This window comes from Gopherus flavomarginatus, chromosome 1 (assembly GCF_025201925.1).
Source record: "Gopherus flavomarginatus isolate rGopFla2 chromosome 1, rGopFla2.mat.asm, whole genome shotgun sequence".
In the NCBI taxonomy this organism is placed as follows: domain Eukaryota; kingdom Metazoa; phylum Chordata; order Testudines; family Testudinidae; genus Gopherus; species Gopherus flavomarginatus.
Window position 1 is genome coordinate 220,586,416 of NC_066617.1, and position 15,877 is coordinate 220,602,292.

At 39.7% G+C, this 15,877-nt stretch overlaps 2 protein-coding genes across 4 annotated transcripts in view; one reads left to right on the forward strand and one right to left on the reverse strand.

Moving 5' to 3' along the window:
• The window catches only part of GK (glycerol kinase), a 49,801-nt gene that overhangs the window by 6,456 nt on the left and 27,468 nt on the right, over positions 1 to 15,877 (reverse strand). For 2 of the 3 annotated variants that reach the window (XM_050936587.1, XM_050936588.1), the window contains exons 11-19: positions 15,671 to 15,713; positions 14,527 to 14,607; positions 13,601 to 13,679; positions 11,304 to 11,400; positions 8,957 to 9,041; positions 7,188 to 7,308; positions 4,843 to 4,986; positions 2,900 to 2,980; positions 627 to 713 (exon numbers count right to left, since the gene is read on the reverse strand). In XM_050936587.1, the coding sequence (XP_050792544.1) occupies positions 627 to 713; positions 2,900 to 2,980; positions 4,843 to 4,986; positions 7,188 to 7,308; positions 8,957 to 9,041; positions 11,304 to 11,400; positions 13,601 to 13,679; positions 14,527 to 14,607; positions 15,671 to 15,713 (818 nt within the window). The remainder of the gene's footprint in view (positions 1 to 626; positions 714 to 2,899; positions 2,981 to 4,842; positions 4,987 to 7,187; positions 7,309 to 8,956; positions 9,042 to 11,303; positions 11,401 to 13,600; positions 13,680 to 14,526; positions 14,608 to 15,670; positions 15,714 to 15,877) is intronic. The other variant, XM_050936589.1, reaches the window with a different exon arrangement.
• Positions 1 to 15,877, forward strand: part of TASL (TLR adaptor interacting with endolysosomal SLC15A4) — a 94,346-nt gene that overhangs the window by 2,178 nt on the left and 76,291 nt on the right. The gene's annotated exons all lie outside the window — the stretch shown is intronic.

Consider the following 15,877-nt stretch of genomic DNA (forward strand, 5'->3'; position numbering starts at 1 on the left):
TACAGACAAGTCTAGTTAGTTAGACTGGAGGAAGCAAAGTGTATATGAGCAAAATAATGAAGCTGTTTAGTTTGCTAAGTCTGTACAAATAGACCAATAGCTCCAAGTGGATCAGAACAGAAAATATTCAAATTGTTTGAACTCTTATATCTCTTGCAAGGAGAGCTAAAAATACATTTGCCTGTTATGACTTTAAGCCAGGCCCTCAATGTAGTTTAAATGAAAAGAAGTACAGGACACAGGCTAAAACGCTTATTTTAACTCTCAGTTATGCCATGCTACAGCAGAGAATATGATCCTCTGTCAGCATGCTCCAAAGGGTACACCTTGTATACTAGATGCACAAATCAAATAAAAAAAGCACCATGGACTACACAGTCCAAGTTTTTATGCAGAATTTTGCATAAAAACTTACAGCACAATGGAATGAGTTCCAAATAGAGTTCCAGCATTCACCTGAATTTTCTTACTAATTACAGGTTTAATTCCCACCCTTAACTTTTCTTTGTGTGCATGAGCAACAAAGAGCATTGAAAACTTTCTTGTTGAGAACAAACAAATGGAAGATAAATACATTTAAAACTAGTGTAGAGACCTTGTAGAATTATCTAGTTCAAATAACTAACCTGAGATGTACTTTGCTCCGATTAACATTATCATGCTACTCACTATATAAAAACCCAAAGGCAGACTAGAGAAGATACTAGAGTCACCTGATGTCATCCAGTAGAAGGAGTTTCCAGTCAAGCAAATCAAAAGAGAAATATATATAAATTGCAATATTTGTGTTAAGAATCACATGAACAGCAAAAAAGTTACAAAAGAGTAGTAACACCTGCCAAAATGTTATTAAAAGTGTTACATGCACACCGTATAGAGATAAGCCCAAGCCATATACATTTGAATCTGGATCCAGAATCCTCTAGCTTTCAAAGTTATTAGGTAGAGCCCATCTCTAATATTATTCAGTATAAAGCAACAAGCAGAAAGCAAGTGCAACAATTCCAAAACAAAAGGGAAGGCAAATATCAAAGATTTTCCCAGCGGTAACCTGAGATGACTGTAAGCAGATTTTAGTAAATACTTATATTCTGCTTATCACTTCAGGTGAAAAGGGAATTAAGCATATTTTTTAAGGGCTGGCAGAATTTTCAATTCTGTTAATGGGGAAATACCCTGTATACACACTTAATTATCTGGCTGTTGGGGATTTTAGGGTACATAACATTAGTGTCTGTCCCAGGTAAGGCATCTCAGTCACAACTGACAGTTTATTGAAAAAGAACTTCTGTCATTTGTATTAAAGTTATGTATGTATTTGCTCTTCTAGGCATTCCAGATAAATTTGTTTTTTGCGCTTGTGACATCTGAAGTATGTTTACCTAGTCCAATCCTTTTAAAAAAAATGACAATGAACTGAGTGTTTAAATGTACATTGAATTAATAAGATGTCCAATTAATATGCATTTAAGCTGTCCCCAGGAGCAAGGTAATTCCCTCTAGTTGCTGCAGCTTCCCCCTTTCAAAATGCTTCCTCCACAAACTCTTCATTTTCTCTTGAATTTGGTTTTTAAATCCAGTTTTTATAACATTGCAATATAGTTGTATTTTTTGTGTGCTCTAGAGAAATGCATATAGCATTGTGTGCTTTAAATCTCTCTCCCTCCCCAAATAAATTTATTATAAACCTAAATTGAGTAATCTAGCTCAAACATGGTCAGAAATACTTTCACTGATCTTAGGCCAGTGCATCATGTACCTTACTAACATGGTCTGAAAATGTCTTTTGCATGGAGCTTCTCTCTCTCTCTGAGGAAGGTTTGCCCTTTCATTGAGAGAGGGCAGCATGCCGCACGGACCTCTATTGCTCATTTAGCTCAGATTAAAATCAGCCTCATTTTATAGGCCTGAATCTAGACTATTCTTAATTAGTGGATGATTACACTCTAAGTCCGGCAGCAGCAGTGGGACAGCTTTTGTTTAAATTGACCTTGCTAATACCACACAGTATGAAATGATATGCTACTTTAAAAATGTAGCTACTGTTTAGTTGTTCAGAAAGCTGTTGCTTTCGCTGTATGGGGCATATAGTCAGTCCCATGTTATTTTTACTTCATAAAAATTAGTACATGGATTCTCAAGCTGTGGGTCACAATTCAGGTTTCAAGGGGTTGTGACCACCTTCCTCTCACACCTACCCACTTTTTAAAAAAAAAAATAAAATAAAATCAAAGAGAGACATGAGGTCCTAAAACATTTTCCTTTTGTAGCGTGAGGTCATGTTCTGGAACTGTTTGAGAACCACTGTATTAACTCATAGCTGTCCCAGCTTTATACTGTGTCTTAATGCAGACATCTCTATTGATGCAGTTCAGAGGAAGCTACAGTCTGCTCTTGGTTTACATCCCCAAGATTTTAATATCTTTGCAGTGACTCAAATATTAGAAGTAAAATCTCATTAATAACTACATAGCAAAATGCACTTACTTCCTGTTTGATTTGTTTTACATCTATAGCCCTTTTACTGCAAATAATCTCTTTTTCAATTAAGCTAAAGGATAATGCCAACAAGGAAATAGGCCATTATCCTTTCAACTGTACAGTTTATTTTTTGAAAGGAATAATTAATCCTTAAGTTAAATAGCTTGTTTTTACATGATTTCAGAGCTCCAGCGATAAAAATTTTTAAATGCCGTTTTCTTAGAAGCAGAACTAGACAGTTCTAAAATTTAATAAAGTGCTAAAATTTTATAAAAAGCAATTTTTAAAAAACAAGTAGTAAGGATTTTTTTTCTGTCTTTTACAGGAGAAAAATACATTTCTGTAATAGAGGGCTATTGAGGTTTTGAAGGACATTCAACTTGCGCTAGTCACTGAAATATAAAATATAATGGTTTACCATTTGCCTGAGGTTCAGATATCTCCCAGCCCATTGATTTCATTACAGCTTTCTTCCACCTGGCATAGCGATATTCACTCTCTGGAATCACAAAGTGGAATTAATGTTCTTTAACTTTAGTTTTTCCACACCTTAAATTCATTATTGAACCTTTGTCCTGCAAGGATTTCCCAAAGCATACACAGCAGTTACTTAAGAACTTATCCCCATTATAATAGAATGTCTAAAGTGATAAAAAACACAACAAATAATGCATGAACAACTAGCAATTTATCAATTCTTCACAACTCCAAACATTTACAGAGTAAGGATTACATATTCTATTCTCTACTGCACTTCACTTAGAATCATGGAAATGTAGGACTGGAAGGGACCTAGGTTATCTACCCCAGTCCCCTGCACTACAGCAGGACTAAGTATTATTTAGACCATCCCTAACAGGTGTTTGTCTAGCCTGCTCTTCAAGATCTTCAATGACCAAGATTCCACAACCTCCCTAAGTAATTTGTTCCAGCACTTAACTACCCTGATAGTTGAAAGTTTTTCCTAATGTCCAACCTAAACCTCTCTTGCTGCAATTTAAGCCCATTGCTTCTTGTCCTATTATCAGTGGTTAAGGAGAACAATTTATAACAACCTTGTAAGTACCTGAAGACTGTTGTAATGTCCCCCCGGCCCCTCATTCTTCTCTTCTACAGACTAAATACATTTGCTTTTTTCATTTCAATCTGTCCTCCCAGATCATGTTTTTTAGATTTCTAATCATTTGTTGCTCTCCTCCCTCTTGACTTTCTCTAATTTATCCACATCTTTCCCAAGTGTGGTGCCCAGAACTGAACAGAACTCCAGCTGAGGCCTTACCCCAGCTAATACATCCCAGAATGATGTTGGCTATTTTTCGGGAGACAGTATAACTTTGTAAACTTATATTTAGTTTATTATCCACTCTAATCCCCACATCCTTTTCTGTGGTTCTCGTTCCTACGCAGTTATTTGTGGTCATTCTGACTCAACTGTGACTCAATACAGGTGAAACTAAATATGCTAGGATATGGGCAGTGGAGAATCAGACTTTAAAACTCAACTTTTCCTCTACAAATTCCCTAGGCACATTTGGAAGTATAATCCAAATTGAAGCAGTAATAGTCAGTTTCAAATCCTTTGAAGTTAATATACCAGGAGGGGGAACTGATAGAAATTTATTGCTGTTAAAAACACCCAGACAGAAAGGTTGTGCAAAGAGCATGTGCTATCAAATATTAAAATCTCTACTAAAAAGGGAGAAATGCTTGAGTCTTGCATATTTATTAATTATAATGCCAAGTTTCTGTCTCCAGAAGTATCTAAGAACAGATGCAAGATAACACATTAGTTAGAACAGTGAGCTAATTTTAAAGATAACGACCTGCTCTACAAAGACAGCCCTAAAATTATAAAAAGTTGGCCCCTTCTGAAGCCCTGAAATCCAGCAACTGTTTAGAATCTTTAGGGACCACTAGCATCCTCTGTCAACAATTTTCAGCACTGTGGAATCAGAGGGGGAAGTGGGATTTTATCAGTTTTCAATTGGTTGAAACAAAAAGCCTCCAAATCAAGCCACACTAAATGACAAGCTCTTACATAAAGAGCTATGGTATGAAGTCATTTTTGCCTGCTCCATCATTATTGCCCAACTATTGGCAAAGCAAGCAGTTGGAACCCACACCTCCCTCCTAAAAAGCCAGGAGCATCAAGCACTGCAGACTTGTCACCACAGTCTGAGAACTCGTACTGCTAATTATCAATAACCATCTTTACACTGGGGTGTTCAACGGCTTCAAGAACTGACAGAGTTTGGCCAACCATTCAATTTAAATTTACATGTATGCTGACAGAAAGGGTTTGGAGGGTGGGGGGGGAGGGTTTCAGATCATTTTAAAGTTCAAACTTCCAATTTCTTTTACCCTCAGGATTGATCTGTGGTTCAAATCGTTCCCATGTCACTGCTGTCAAATCCCCAGGATTCAGACTCCAAACTCCAACTCCTTCTGCCGCTCCGGCTGCCATTGCAGCTCCTAGTGCTGTTGTTTCAGGCATTGATGGCTTCACTAAAGTGAAACAAAGGACCACGAACCATTTTTGTTTATGGGTCAAAGTGCACAGATAAAGAGGTCTAACTGGGCTACTATAGCTTCCCTAAGGTTTAAAGGGAGGTTTGCAAACTAACACAGTTGTCACAGTTCCTGGTCTAATATGTCTGACCTCTTTGGAGCACCCTCCTCCGCCCCCCAAGCTTCTAGGCTTCTCTCACTCTCAGAGTGGGCCTCGGGCTGTGGTTCCCAGATGCTAACCACTATTACCTCAACAAGCATGACTTACGTTCAGTCCTGCAGTTCTGTCCCCTCAGTCAGTGACTTGTGGTTATCACAGTGACCATATAATAGCTTTTAAGAAGGCTAAGTATTATGTATTTAGAACAAAAACATTTCAGAGAAAACTAATATTAAAAATAATAGACAAACTATACACACATCTAGCTAAACAGGTCTCTATCCATCTTCCACAGGGGGAAGGGAAGCAGGAGGGAGACACTTCTCTCTCCTGTCTCTGCTCAGTCTTTCTGATCACTTCCCTTCTCAGAGAATACATCACTTTAATTCTTTACAACCCTTTGATTTGTTAACTCTCAGCAATGGCAAAAACAAGGCTGGCAACTTTAATGGAGACAGAATACAGGATTCTCAAAGTTATGAAATGTGTGTCAGGGCTTTCTTACCGGGGAGCCGTTCTGTTGCCTTCCTGCTTGTTTTTCCAGCAGCCCGTATTAAGCTAGCTCAATACACTGACACAGAAAGTGCTATTAACTCAATACAACTATACGGAAACTACTGTGGCAAGGTCAGATACCACATTAATAAATTATGTATCAGTATTCACAGCAGCTCCACATCTGTCACAACAGTATGACAATAGGGGTTTGGGAAAGGTGTTCTATTCTCACTGCTGCTGAAGTTCTGCAAACCTGTACAGTTTTCTGGTGTATTACTGCAAGCGGCTTTAAACAGCAACTTGCTTAGAGCAATGGTACTCCGTCTCAAGAGCTGAAGAGCCTTTTCACCATACAGTGGCTTTGCAGACCCAGCTTGATACTCTTTATTATAATCACGTTGCGTTGCTGTTGTATCAATCCCTTTGGTCTCTGAAACTTCATTTGCTGAAGAAGTGGCTCTTCATTCCCCTCAGACATGCCTTGTCCAAGGGAGGCATCTTATCTAGGTTTCTACACTACATTCACCACGTTAATATAGTTGAGGAATTTTCCATTTGCTTCTCTTCCCTCTCAGCCCACCTCTTCATAGCCAATGCGGGAGAGACCCCTTTCCTCCCCACATCATTAGGTGCAGAAGACAGTGACATTTCGCCTACATCTTTCCACGTTCTACACCAGGGATCAGCAACCTTTGGCCCGCGGCCCGCTAGGGTAAGCACCCTGGCAGGCTGGGCTGGTTTGTTTACCTGCCGCGTCTGCAGGTTCGCCCGGCCGTAGTTTGCCATCCTAGGCCAATAGGGACGGCAGGAAGCAGCGCGGGCCGAGGGATGTGCTGGCTGCCACTTCCCGCAGCCCTCATTGGCCTGGAGTGGCGAACCGCGGCCAGTGGGAGCTGCAATTGGCCGAACTTGCAGACGCAGCAGGTAAACAAACTGGCCCAGCCTGCGTACCAGAGGCTGCCGACCCCTGTTCTACACTGTGTCATGGAACTTCCCAGCTCTTCCAATATTAATAGGAATATTAATAGAAATAAAAGCAAAGGGAGAAGCAAGGGTTTCAGTCAGAATTGGGGGCGGGGGGGGGGGAGGAGTACAACTCCTAGCAGCTGCCACCCTACTGGTGATTGTGTTTCGGGCTCCCCCATATGTATGATGCAGCTGGGGTGCAGTCTTGTGAACTGGCCTCTACATCAGACTCCAATGACCTATATGTGGGTTTAGAATCTGAACTCGGATGACAAACCTTGCCTAAGCAGAACATGCATTAGATCTTAGACCTCTACTATGATGCTGTAATACTTCAGTAACAGAAGTCAGAAAGAGCCAAGTACCTCTAGAATACTACAAGCCTTACTGGGCCTCAGACACTCCCCTCCCACAAACTAGACTATACAGGGCTTTTCTTTAAAATCCCCACCCCACCCCGAACAGTGATCGGAAGGACAGCAGCAAAAAAGCTAATACCCACGTTTGATGTTTGTTCAGCTTTTTAGACCCTTATTTTGTTTTTAAGAAGTCTAAACAGTCAGTTTGCACTTACCTACTTGAATACAGAGAATATCTGCTTGAAGTTGCATGAGAATCTTGTTGTTGGTCATTCCTCCATCTACTTGTAACTCACTCAGTGGTATCCCACAGTCCTTGTTCATAGCATCCAAAATCTGAAAGAGCACTACATATTATACAGTTCACTGTGCAGAAACACAAGATCCTCTTTCAATGAAAAGAAAGATTGTTGAAGAGTTCCAGACTGAGAACACTCCTCTGAAGTCCTATTCCTCCACAAAACAGAAAGCAGGCAGACACAATACTGGTTTGCTCCCACATTACTCAAACATATTCCAATATACTCTTAAAATGTGTGTATGGGAAAAGTGTTATATTCTCATTACTACTAGACACGTAGAGAGAGTCTACAAACCATGCTTAAAAGGCCTGTATACATAGGACCTAAATAAAAATAGATCTAACCTCTAGAGGTGAGAAGATGGCTTCATCTTCACACAGAGTTGACCCCGGAGACTCGGACTACCAAACGGAGACCTCTGACTGCCTAGACAGGTTGTTTAGAGGTCTTCCACAGTTCCTTGGGCAAGGAAGAGGAACTGAGGTGAAAGAGAAGCTAAGGATTTACTGATGGCAATTCATAAAAAGAATGAACTTGTAATGTTGGGATTTATTGTAGAGGTATTTTACCTTTAACTTCAACTGGAATTAAAGCGCAGAGAAATGTTCTGATTCTTTTTGTGAAAAAAGAAAAACAGGGACAGGGGAAGAGTATTTCTGTGACAAGTTTACCTGCATTTTGTGCGAGCCTCCAAGCAGAAAGAAAATAAAATGAGGAGATTCGATTTACTATTTTAGCACAGTCAGACACCTAATAAGGGGCTCATATATTGTTGTGATGAGGGCCAAATAAGCACCAGAGAGAGACAAGGCTACTTAAAACAATCACAAAGTCAATGGGTCAGATTCACTCCTGACAGCATGAGCTGAGACACCAAGCTGCTTGCAACTTCACTCTCTGCTCTCTTATCTCAGGGGACTCAGTGTGCCAGTCAGCCCAACCTCAAAAGCAGGTGGTACCAGGCCAACCAGCAGAGGTACTGATTCCAACCTCTCTTAGGGGGCCTATATCACCGAAGCTGTATGAATCTTGAGGTAAAATTCTAGCTGCCTTTCCCCAGTAATATTCCTCACCCTCTAGTGATTACAGCCAGGCTTGTAACCTCAGAAGTTGCAAACTGCAGTCCCCTATAACCAGTGTGTGTGTGTGCACGCGCGCGCATGTGCATTTTATCAGTATAAAGATACATGAGTGGTTCAGTGTTAGACTGTTGGCCCATCAGAGCAGGGACTGTAGTTTTTTTTTTTTTTTCCTTGTATAGAGCTCAGCACAAGGGGCCCAAATTAGCACCAGACACTATCATAACAAGTATTTAATACTACAAGGTGAAACACTTACAGAGGAGAACAATTCTAGAGGTGGAATATGCACTATGGCCCAGATTTGTAAAGCTACCGAAGCATTGCTGTGCTCAATATTGCAACATCTACCTAAGTTAACAGCCTATTCTTAAATGCCTAAATCATTTTTTGAAAATGAGATTCAGGCTCTTAAATCAGGTAGGTGTTGCAACACTGAGCACAGCAATGCCTCGATTCCTTTACAAATCTGGGGATACTAAACTTAACTGGATCTTTTCATCAGTTTGTAGGAGAAATTTGTAAATACCACAAATCATCATTGTTCATAGTCAAACTCAAAAACAAGAAAACCTCAGAAGTTAGGAGCAAGTTTGCCTTTACCTCTCGTGTTTGAAAGCAGACAGCCTCTAACGCAGCGAAGGCAATGTGGTTTTTATTTGTGAACTGAGTAAGGCCACAGATAATACTGTTAAGATAAAACAGATAATAAGTGACTAGGATCACTAATCTTGATCAGATTATGTTTAAGTCTTACACCTGAGATTTTCAAGCACATTTGTATTGCACTATGTACAGATACTGTGGTTTAAAGTTAGAGCACCTAAAAATAGAAAAAAACCTCTCATGGTAATGTTTTAAAATCCCACTGAATATTCTCCCCTTGGATGTTAATACTAAAAATTTCTGTTTCACATAGAGAACACGATTATCTTTATAACATGGACACTTCATTTCATTGCCTCACAGGGAAAAAACAAACCAACTAATATTACATTCTACTAATTTCACCGCCCCCCCTCCCCAAAAAAAAGTGTGCAAACAGGGTGACCTCCCCAGGCAAGCCATCTTACGTTTCAAAAGAACCTCTGATTTCCACCGTATACTATATATCTGTTCTTTCAGTTCTTACATAAGGGCTTCACTGGGGACACGACTATGTTCTTGGTATGTAAAACTGGTATGTTACCCAGTCTGCTTTAAACAAGTAATAGTCAAGAGTTCCAACAAAAGGAGGTCTGGGTCTAAGTAATGTAGTATTTGCCCTTAGACAAATTGCATCAAGTTAGGGTACTTCAAATATGATAAGCCAACCTCATTTCTCCAACAGTTCTGCATCTGAATGATGCATTAACATACACTACACATAAACCCAGTTTGACACCATAAGGAGTACAAGCCAATTTAGATATTTTAGACATTCTCTTAGAATTGATTTTGGCATGGGTCAGAGCTAATAAATGTTAAACAATGGCCTGAAAAATTAGCATCAGTATTTTTATACAGAATTTTGTATTAATAAAATAATCTTAAACAGGCAGACAAGAGGTTTAACAGGACTGCATAGGTGTGTCATTAAATGGGATGCCTATTTTAAAGTTTTAACAGGTGAGGCTACCCTACCCTCACTTTCTCCTCCTTCCCTCTTTTTTTTTTTTTTTTCCAAAAATGAATGATATAATATCAGGGTTGGAAGGGACCTCAGGAGGTCATCTAGTCCAACTCCCTGCTCAAAGCAGGACCGAACCCCGACTATTTTTTTTTTGCCCCAGATCCCTAAATGGACCGAACCCCGACTATTTTTTTTTTTTGCCCCAGATCCCTAAATGGCCCCCTCAAGGATTGGGCTCACAACCCTGGGTTTAGCAGGCCAATGCTCAAACCACTGAGCTATCCCTCCCCCCTAAGGAAGAGTATGTGGCCTCTTAAGAATTTTAAGAAAATTATTTCACATTTAAATAATGCTTGTGGTGCTCCCACATATCCCATTGCTAAGGCCCACTGAGACTGAGGAAAGTCAGCAGCAGCAGAGTGCAAACATAAGAGACTACTACTTGAAACAGCAGCTAGTTAAATCTGAAACAAAGATGAGGCATGGGAATTCACTAGACAGAATCCAATAGGCTGGAAAGAGGGAGAGTTGGCCATGAGCATATATCCTCCCTCAAAGGAATGACAGTTATGGGACCCATATTGAGAACCCTTCTTGCCATGGGATAGTTAAAAATACCCGGATGACATGTGGGGAGCACTGATGAACTGAACACGGACAGTTCTCAGCACCAAGTTCCCCACTTCCTACTGCTGTTGCCTGCTGGTTCCTAGTGACTCTTCTAGAAGAGAGGAAGTAGGCCATGTACTGTATGTGCAGCGGTATGTCCAAGGAGACGAAGAGAGACAAGCTCTGCTTCCTTAACTCTTCCTGTGGCAGATTAAAAACACACCAGAAACCAGCAGGCAACAGCAACCGTAATGAAGGTTGAGATCTTCTGCAGTACTGCCCCCAAAACTCACCCATCATGATTAATTTCTGTCTCACTCTTCCTACCACAGACTGCCAGGCTCTTGGGGTAAGGTGGAGACTTTGGCTTCTCCCATTCTCCCCTCATCCACAGCTAGCTGCATCTCTCAAGGGTAGGTTTCTTCCCTGCTTTCTCTACTGAGTTTTTTGTTTTGGGGAAGGATGCTGAACACAGAACTTCCTGCTCATGGGTGTATTGTAGACAGCTGTTTGTTTTGAGCAGCAGCCGCCATCACTACCACCAGTTGCGTACCACAAGCAGCCCCTGCTCCAGGCCCCTTTTGGTGAGACAACAGAGGGCGGTGCTCTCGGGGGACCCAAGAACAAATCCAAGAAAATTTGTTTTGAAAGGTCCAGGATGGTAATGGTTCTCTATGGATTTTTCATAACATAATTAGCCATTCCTACAAATATAATAGTTATCCTTACCCTCGTGCACTGGGTTCCCAGTATGGTGCATATAATCCTGAGAATGCTGGGACAAAGTAGCAGCCATATGAAGTTCCCACTTCTGCAGCAAGTTTTTCTAGCACACATACAAAAAGCCTTTAGTTTTGCACAAATATAATATGTAAGGCTAAAGAAATGTTTGATTTTGCCATCTGCTCCAGGGATTATTTAAGAGACAAAATGCTCAAACACACAACACATTTATGAAAACAGTTAACAAAATCAACTGCAGTTAGAAGATACCACATGGCTATTCTGATACCTAGATGGTTGTACTATTGTTATTCAGCCAGTTACAATGTTATTCAATGGAATTTGAGCACCAAACCCCACATAGGTCCCTGTGGAAAAAACACGCTGAAATTTGTTACCAGGAACACACCAAAAAACTGGTATCACAAGACTAGAATCTATTTGCTTCTGAAAAGCAAGTTGTTTCAGTGTCTGAGCAAGGCCCGATTATGTTATGTCTACACTGGAGCTGGAAGGTGCCTTTTCCAGCTTTGATAAATATACCTGCACTAGTTGATCAGAGCTAGCACACTAAAGATTGGTGCAGTGGCGGGACAGGCTAGTCACCTCAAGTACAATCCCGTCTGAGATCCTAGATATATTCTCAGGGTGGCTAGCCTATCCGGCTGTCAGTGTAGGTAAGGCTACCTTGCTATTTTTTAACATGCTAGCTCAAATCAAAGCTAGCATGGGTATATCTATCTGAGCTGGAATTTACCCTCCAACTCCTGTGCAGACATACCCTTAGATTTCAGTTATGAGGAGCCATTTTATTTCTCCCTTTGCAATTCTGGATATTTCATTTGGTTCTTGGAAGGGACAGTATATTTAAGAGTTGCACTTCTGAAAGTTTTATCTATCATCATTAAAGGTAGCAACTGTGCCAACCTTAACTGAAAAATGATGAAAAAGAGAGTATTGCTTTGTTTCCCCTCCCGTCCAACTTATTTGCTTTCTGCATCTGACAATACCTTAGGGTCTGTTTCATAGTTTCCACTGTACTGTGAAGTAAATTTCCCCTGTTTGTGTGGATCAAAACATAGAAACCAAGAATAAGAATATGCAATTGTAAAAAGTTGGTGAGGAGAACTTAGGGTCATGCATAGGATCTGCAACTAACTTTCAACTCTTCTGAAACTGAATAGATTTTATGCTGACAATGTCCTTTTAAAAAAGCATTCACGTGTAGACAATACATTTTCCCTCTAAGGAAGTTCTCTTGGCTCAACCACAGATGAGAATAATAAAGGTATGTTCCTAAATGTTGAGTAATGCTGACAAAAACTGAACATTAAAATTTTCAGAAGTTCAGCTGCAGTTGTGCAGGAATTATGCAACCCCAGCTCCCACTGAAGTCAGTGGGAACTGTGGATTCTCAGCACTTCAGGATATATCTATTTAGATGTCGAAATATGGATTTAGGAGCCTAACTTTAGAAAACAGGTTTAATACTTGACTGTTACCATTTTTTTTAAATTGTAATACAAAACATGAAATCTGTTCAGATTTGGTGTAAAACTGACAAGACTGTCCAAATGACTTTGGTCAATAACAAAAGGTTCCTTTCTTTTTCAAAATTTTATCCCTTGTATATGGTTAATTTTTCAGAAGTCAATTCTGTTCCAAAATTTCAAAGCATTACACATTTGCATTTTTAGTTTAATTTTCTAAGAATATTAGTGTTAGCTACCCAAGTTTCTACTGGCTAATCCATTCTCAGGCAAAATGGATTAGTCTCAGATATATTACATTCACATTCCAAGTTAAATGCCATTTGGTAGAGTCCTGAAAATAGAGGTCTTAATCTTTCAATGAACTCCATGCACCCCTTGCACAGAGCACACTGCAGGTCTGGGGCCTCAGTCCCCCATTTCTTAGTCCAGGAACAAGTCTGTAGGTGTTGTGACACAATTTTCAGTGGACCACACAGTGATATGCGTATACTACTTATCCCAAACGTCTCAATACTAAAATGAACCAATAAATCTGCTATTACAGTGTAGCACAGCTCTTAGTAATTTCTACATATTTCAGCAGTAATGAGGTTTTGCTAGACTAGCAGCAATGCTATATGTAGAAAATGTAACTTTACATAAGCTTTTTTAGTAATTGCAAAAAGGACTGGTATATACTTATGCATGTTTTACTGTAGTCCCTCTCTATTTTATTTGCATCTTTTGACCTTTTATTCAACACTAGAGACTCCAAGACCATGTTCGCCCTCTATTCAGTTTGAAAAACTTTTACAAGTTATGAATACTCACCAACTTCACTTGAAGACTTTACTATACCAAGATTGTCTCTTAGCCAACGAACAACAGCACCAGCTATGGCAACAGAGCCCTAAGGAAACAAGAACAGTCATACATGAAATTTACTAATTTCCAGCATAAAAAAAAAAATCAAGAGTCCAAAAAGGTGGGACAAAAATGCCCGTCTATCAGCTTTGCAGAGCTCTAAATTGTACTTGAACAACCCTTTGGGGCACGGGCAGTCCAGCGGCTGGGGGCGTGTCATAGCACAGTAGTGCAGGGAAGTCAACACTACTCCTGTTCTCTAAAACATGGAGATTCTCCTCCCAAAGAATTGTCAAGATATTGGTCAGACTGGCTTTATGGCCCAGGCCTGAGCTGTCACATCTGGACTTCGGTATACACAGTTGTGAGGTCTGAATGCCTTATGTATCCCAACCTAAGGCCTCCAAATCCTGATGATACAAAGGTGTGCTAAACTTCAGGCCCATGAATAGTTCCACTGACTTCGGAGTGACTACTCATGTGCTTAGTGTTTGGAGGATCAATGTCTAAGAACATTGAGCCTTCCCACAGGTTTGGTAGATGCTCCTGATCTTATAGAAGTTTGCTCTAAAAAACCACGGCATTAGATGACAAAGCAATACCTAGTCACACTTGCCCTGAGTGAAGATGGTTAGTTTTAAGGGTAGCAGTGCATATTTAAGAATGGAACAGAATGTTAGGACTTCCTCTTATTTTTTCCTTTTTGTTTACTTTATGTGTAAAGGTCTGTCATAAGGCTGGAAACATTGTGACATAATTAAGGTTTTTGTGCACACAGAAGGATTTACTCTTCCATCTGCTCGACAGTTTCTCTGAATCAAGATTCCAAGAATGAAAAGAAAAAAAAAAGGTGTCAAAAAGAGGGGGCGGGAGCAATTGCCACATATACTTACTTCTAGTGCATAACATACAGGTTTGTCTCTGCCCAGTTTGTAAGCCACTGTGGTCAGAAGGCCATGTTCAGACAAAATAGGCTAAAAGATAAAATATAGATAAACCATCAAGTGCTTGAATTGGAAAAGTCAGGAGTTGCATTTCTAAGAGAAATTACTGCATAAAATACTGTAAAATAGTAAAATTAGGAGAGGTCCTTATTTATAAAGAGTAAAGGAGAAAAAACAAATCTTTAGTATAACAGGTAAGTAAGTTCAGAAACTAAATTAGCCAATGTTTTATCACAGTTCCCAATCTGAAACCCATGGAAACTTGTTGATGCTGCTTATCTCCAGAAGCTTCCAGACTCTTCACAGCAAAGAAGAACCTGGAGGCCTGCAGAAGCAGCTGGTAACAAGGATCAGACTCAAGCTTAGCTGCCTTTAGACTGGAGCTGTGAGGCAAGAAAGAAATTTCCAAGAAAACAGAGGGAAGGCAATGGAAGTAGTCAAGAAGTATTGCCAAGGGAGTAGAAGAAGAGCAGACAGCTAAGGGAATGGGGAACCAGCAGGCAGAGAATCATGTAGGTAGAGGCAGAAAAGCATAGGCAAAAGAACAGGGTGAGATTATGAAAGTTTGTCATTTCCTTTTTTAGCAATTTAGGAACCATAAGACAAGGAAATGGAGCCTTGGCAAGCCACATGTTGAATGAAATGTTGCTTTCTAGTCTTGTAGCTTACAAGATGCCCTTTTTCCGCAGCTGTAGGAACTATATGAGCAACTTTTAAGTGAAATAAGAAAAACATGGCAGTTATTTTAAATGACTCATGCTTAACAAGACAGCGCATAAGCACACACAAGTGAGCTATTTTCCTTTTAGACCTTTTGTATAGTCAATTGTCTATTATAATTTGTTCTCCATTTTAAAACATAAAATAATTTCACTTAATCTTGTGCACATTACACACTTTATGACCTTGCACCAAAAGAAAAAAAACAATAAAAAAAATTATATGGGGATAAGGAAGTGAAGTGACTCAAGAGATACCCACTAGGAAAGTGTATGAAGGATTTATGGAACAAGACCTGCTTATTTAGCAAAAGAAGCAACTTGACTGAAAAATACATACTCCTAGCAAGCTATTTCCAATTCAAGCAACCAACCTTTTGACCTGTATTGCAAAGCAAGAAACATCCTGTTCCATACCTGTAGTGGAAAAAAAGACATAAGGTAGTAATTTATAAACAGAAAATGAAGAACCAAGAACAGAAGATAGACATCTTTGACATTCATTTATCATAGTTGAGTTATAGGAATGTCATGATAAGGCAACTTAATATAGCAAAACATCATCACCGCCACCTTACAAT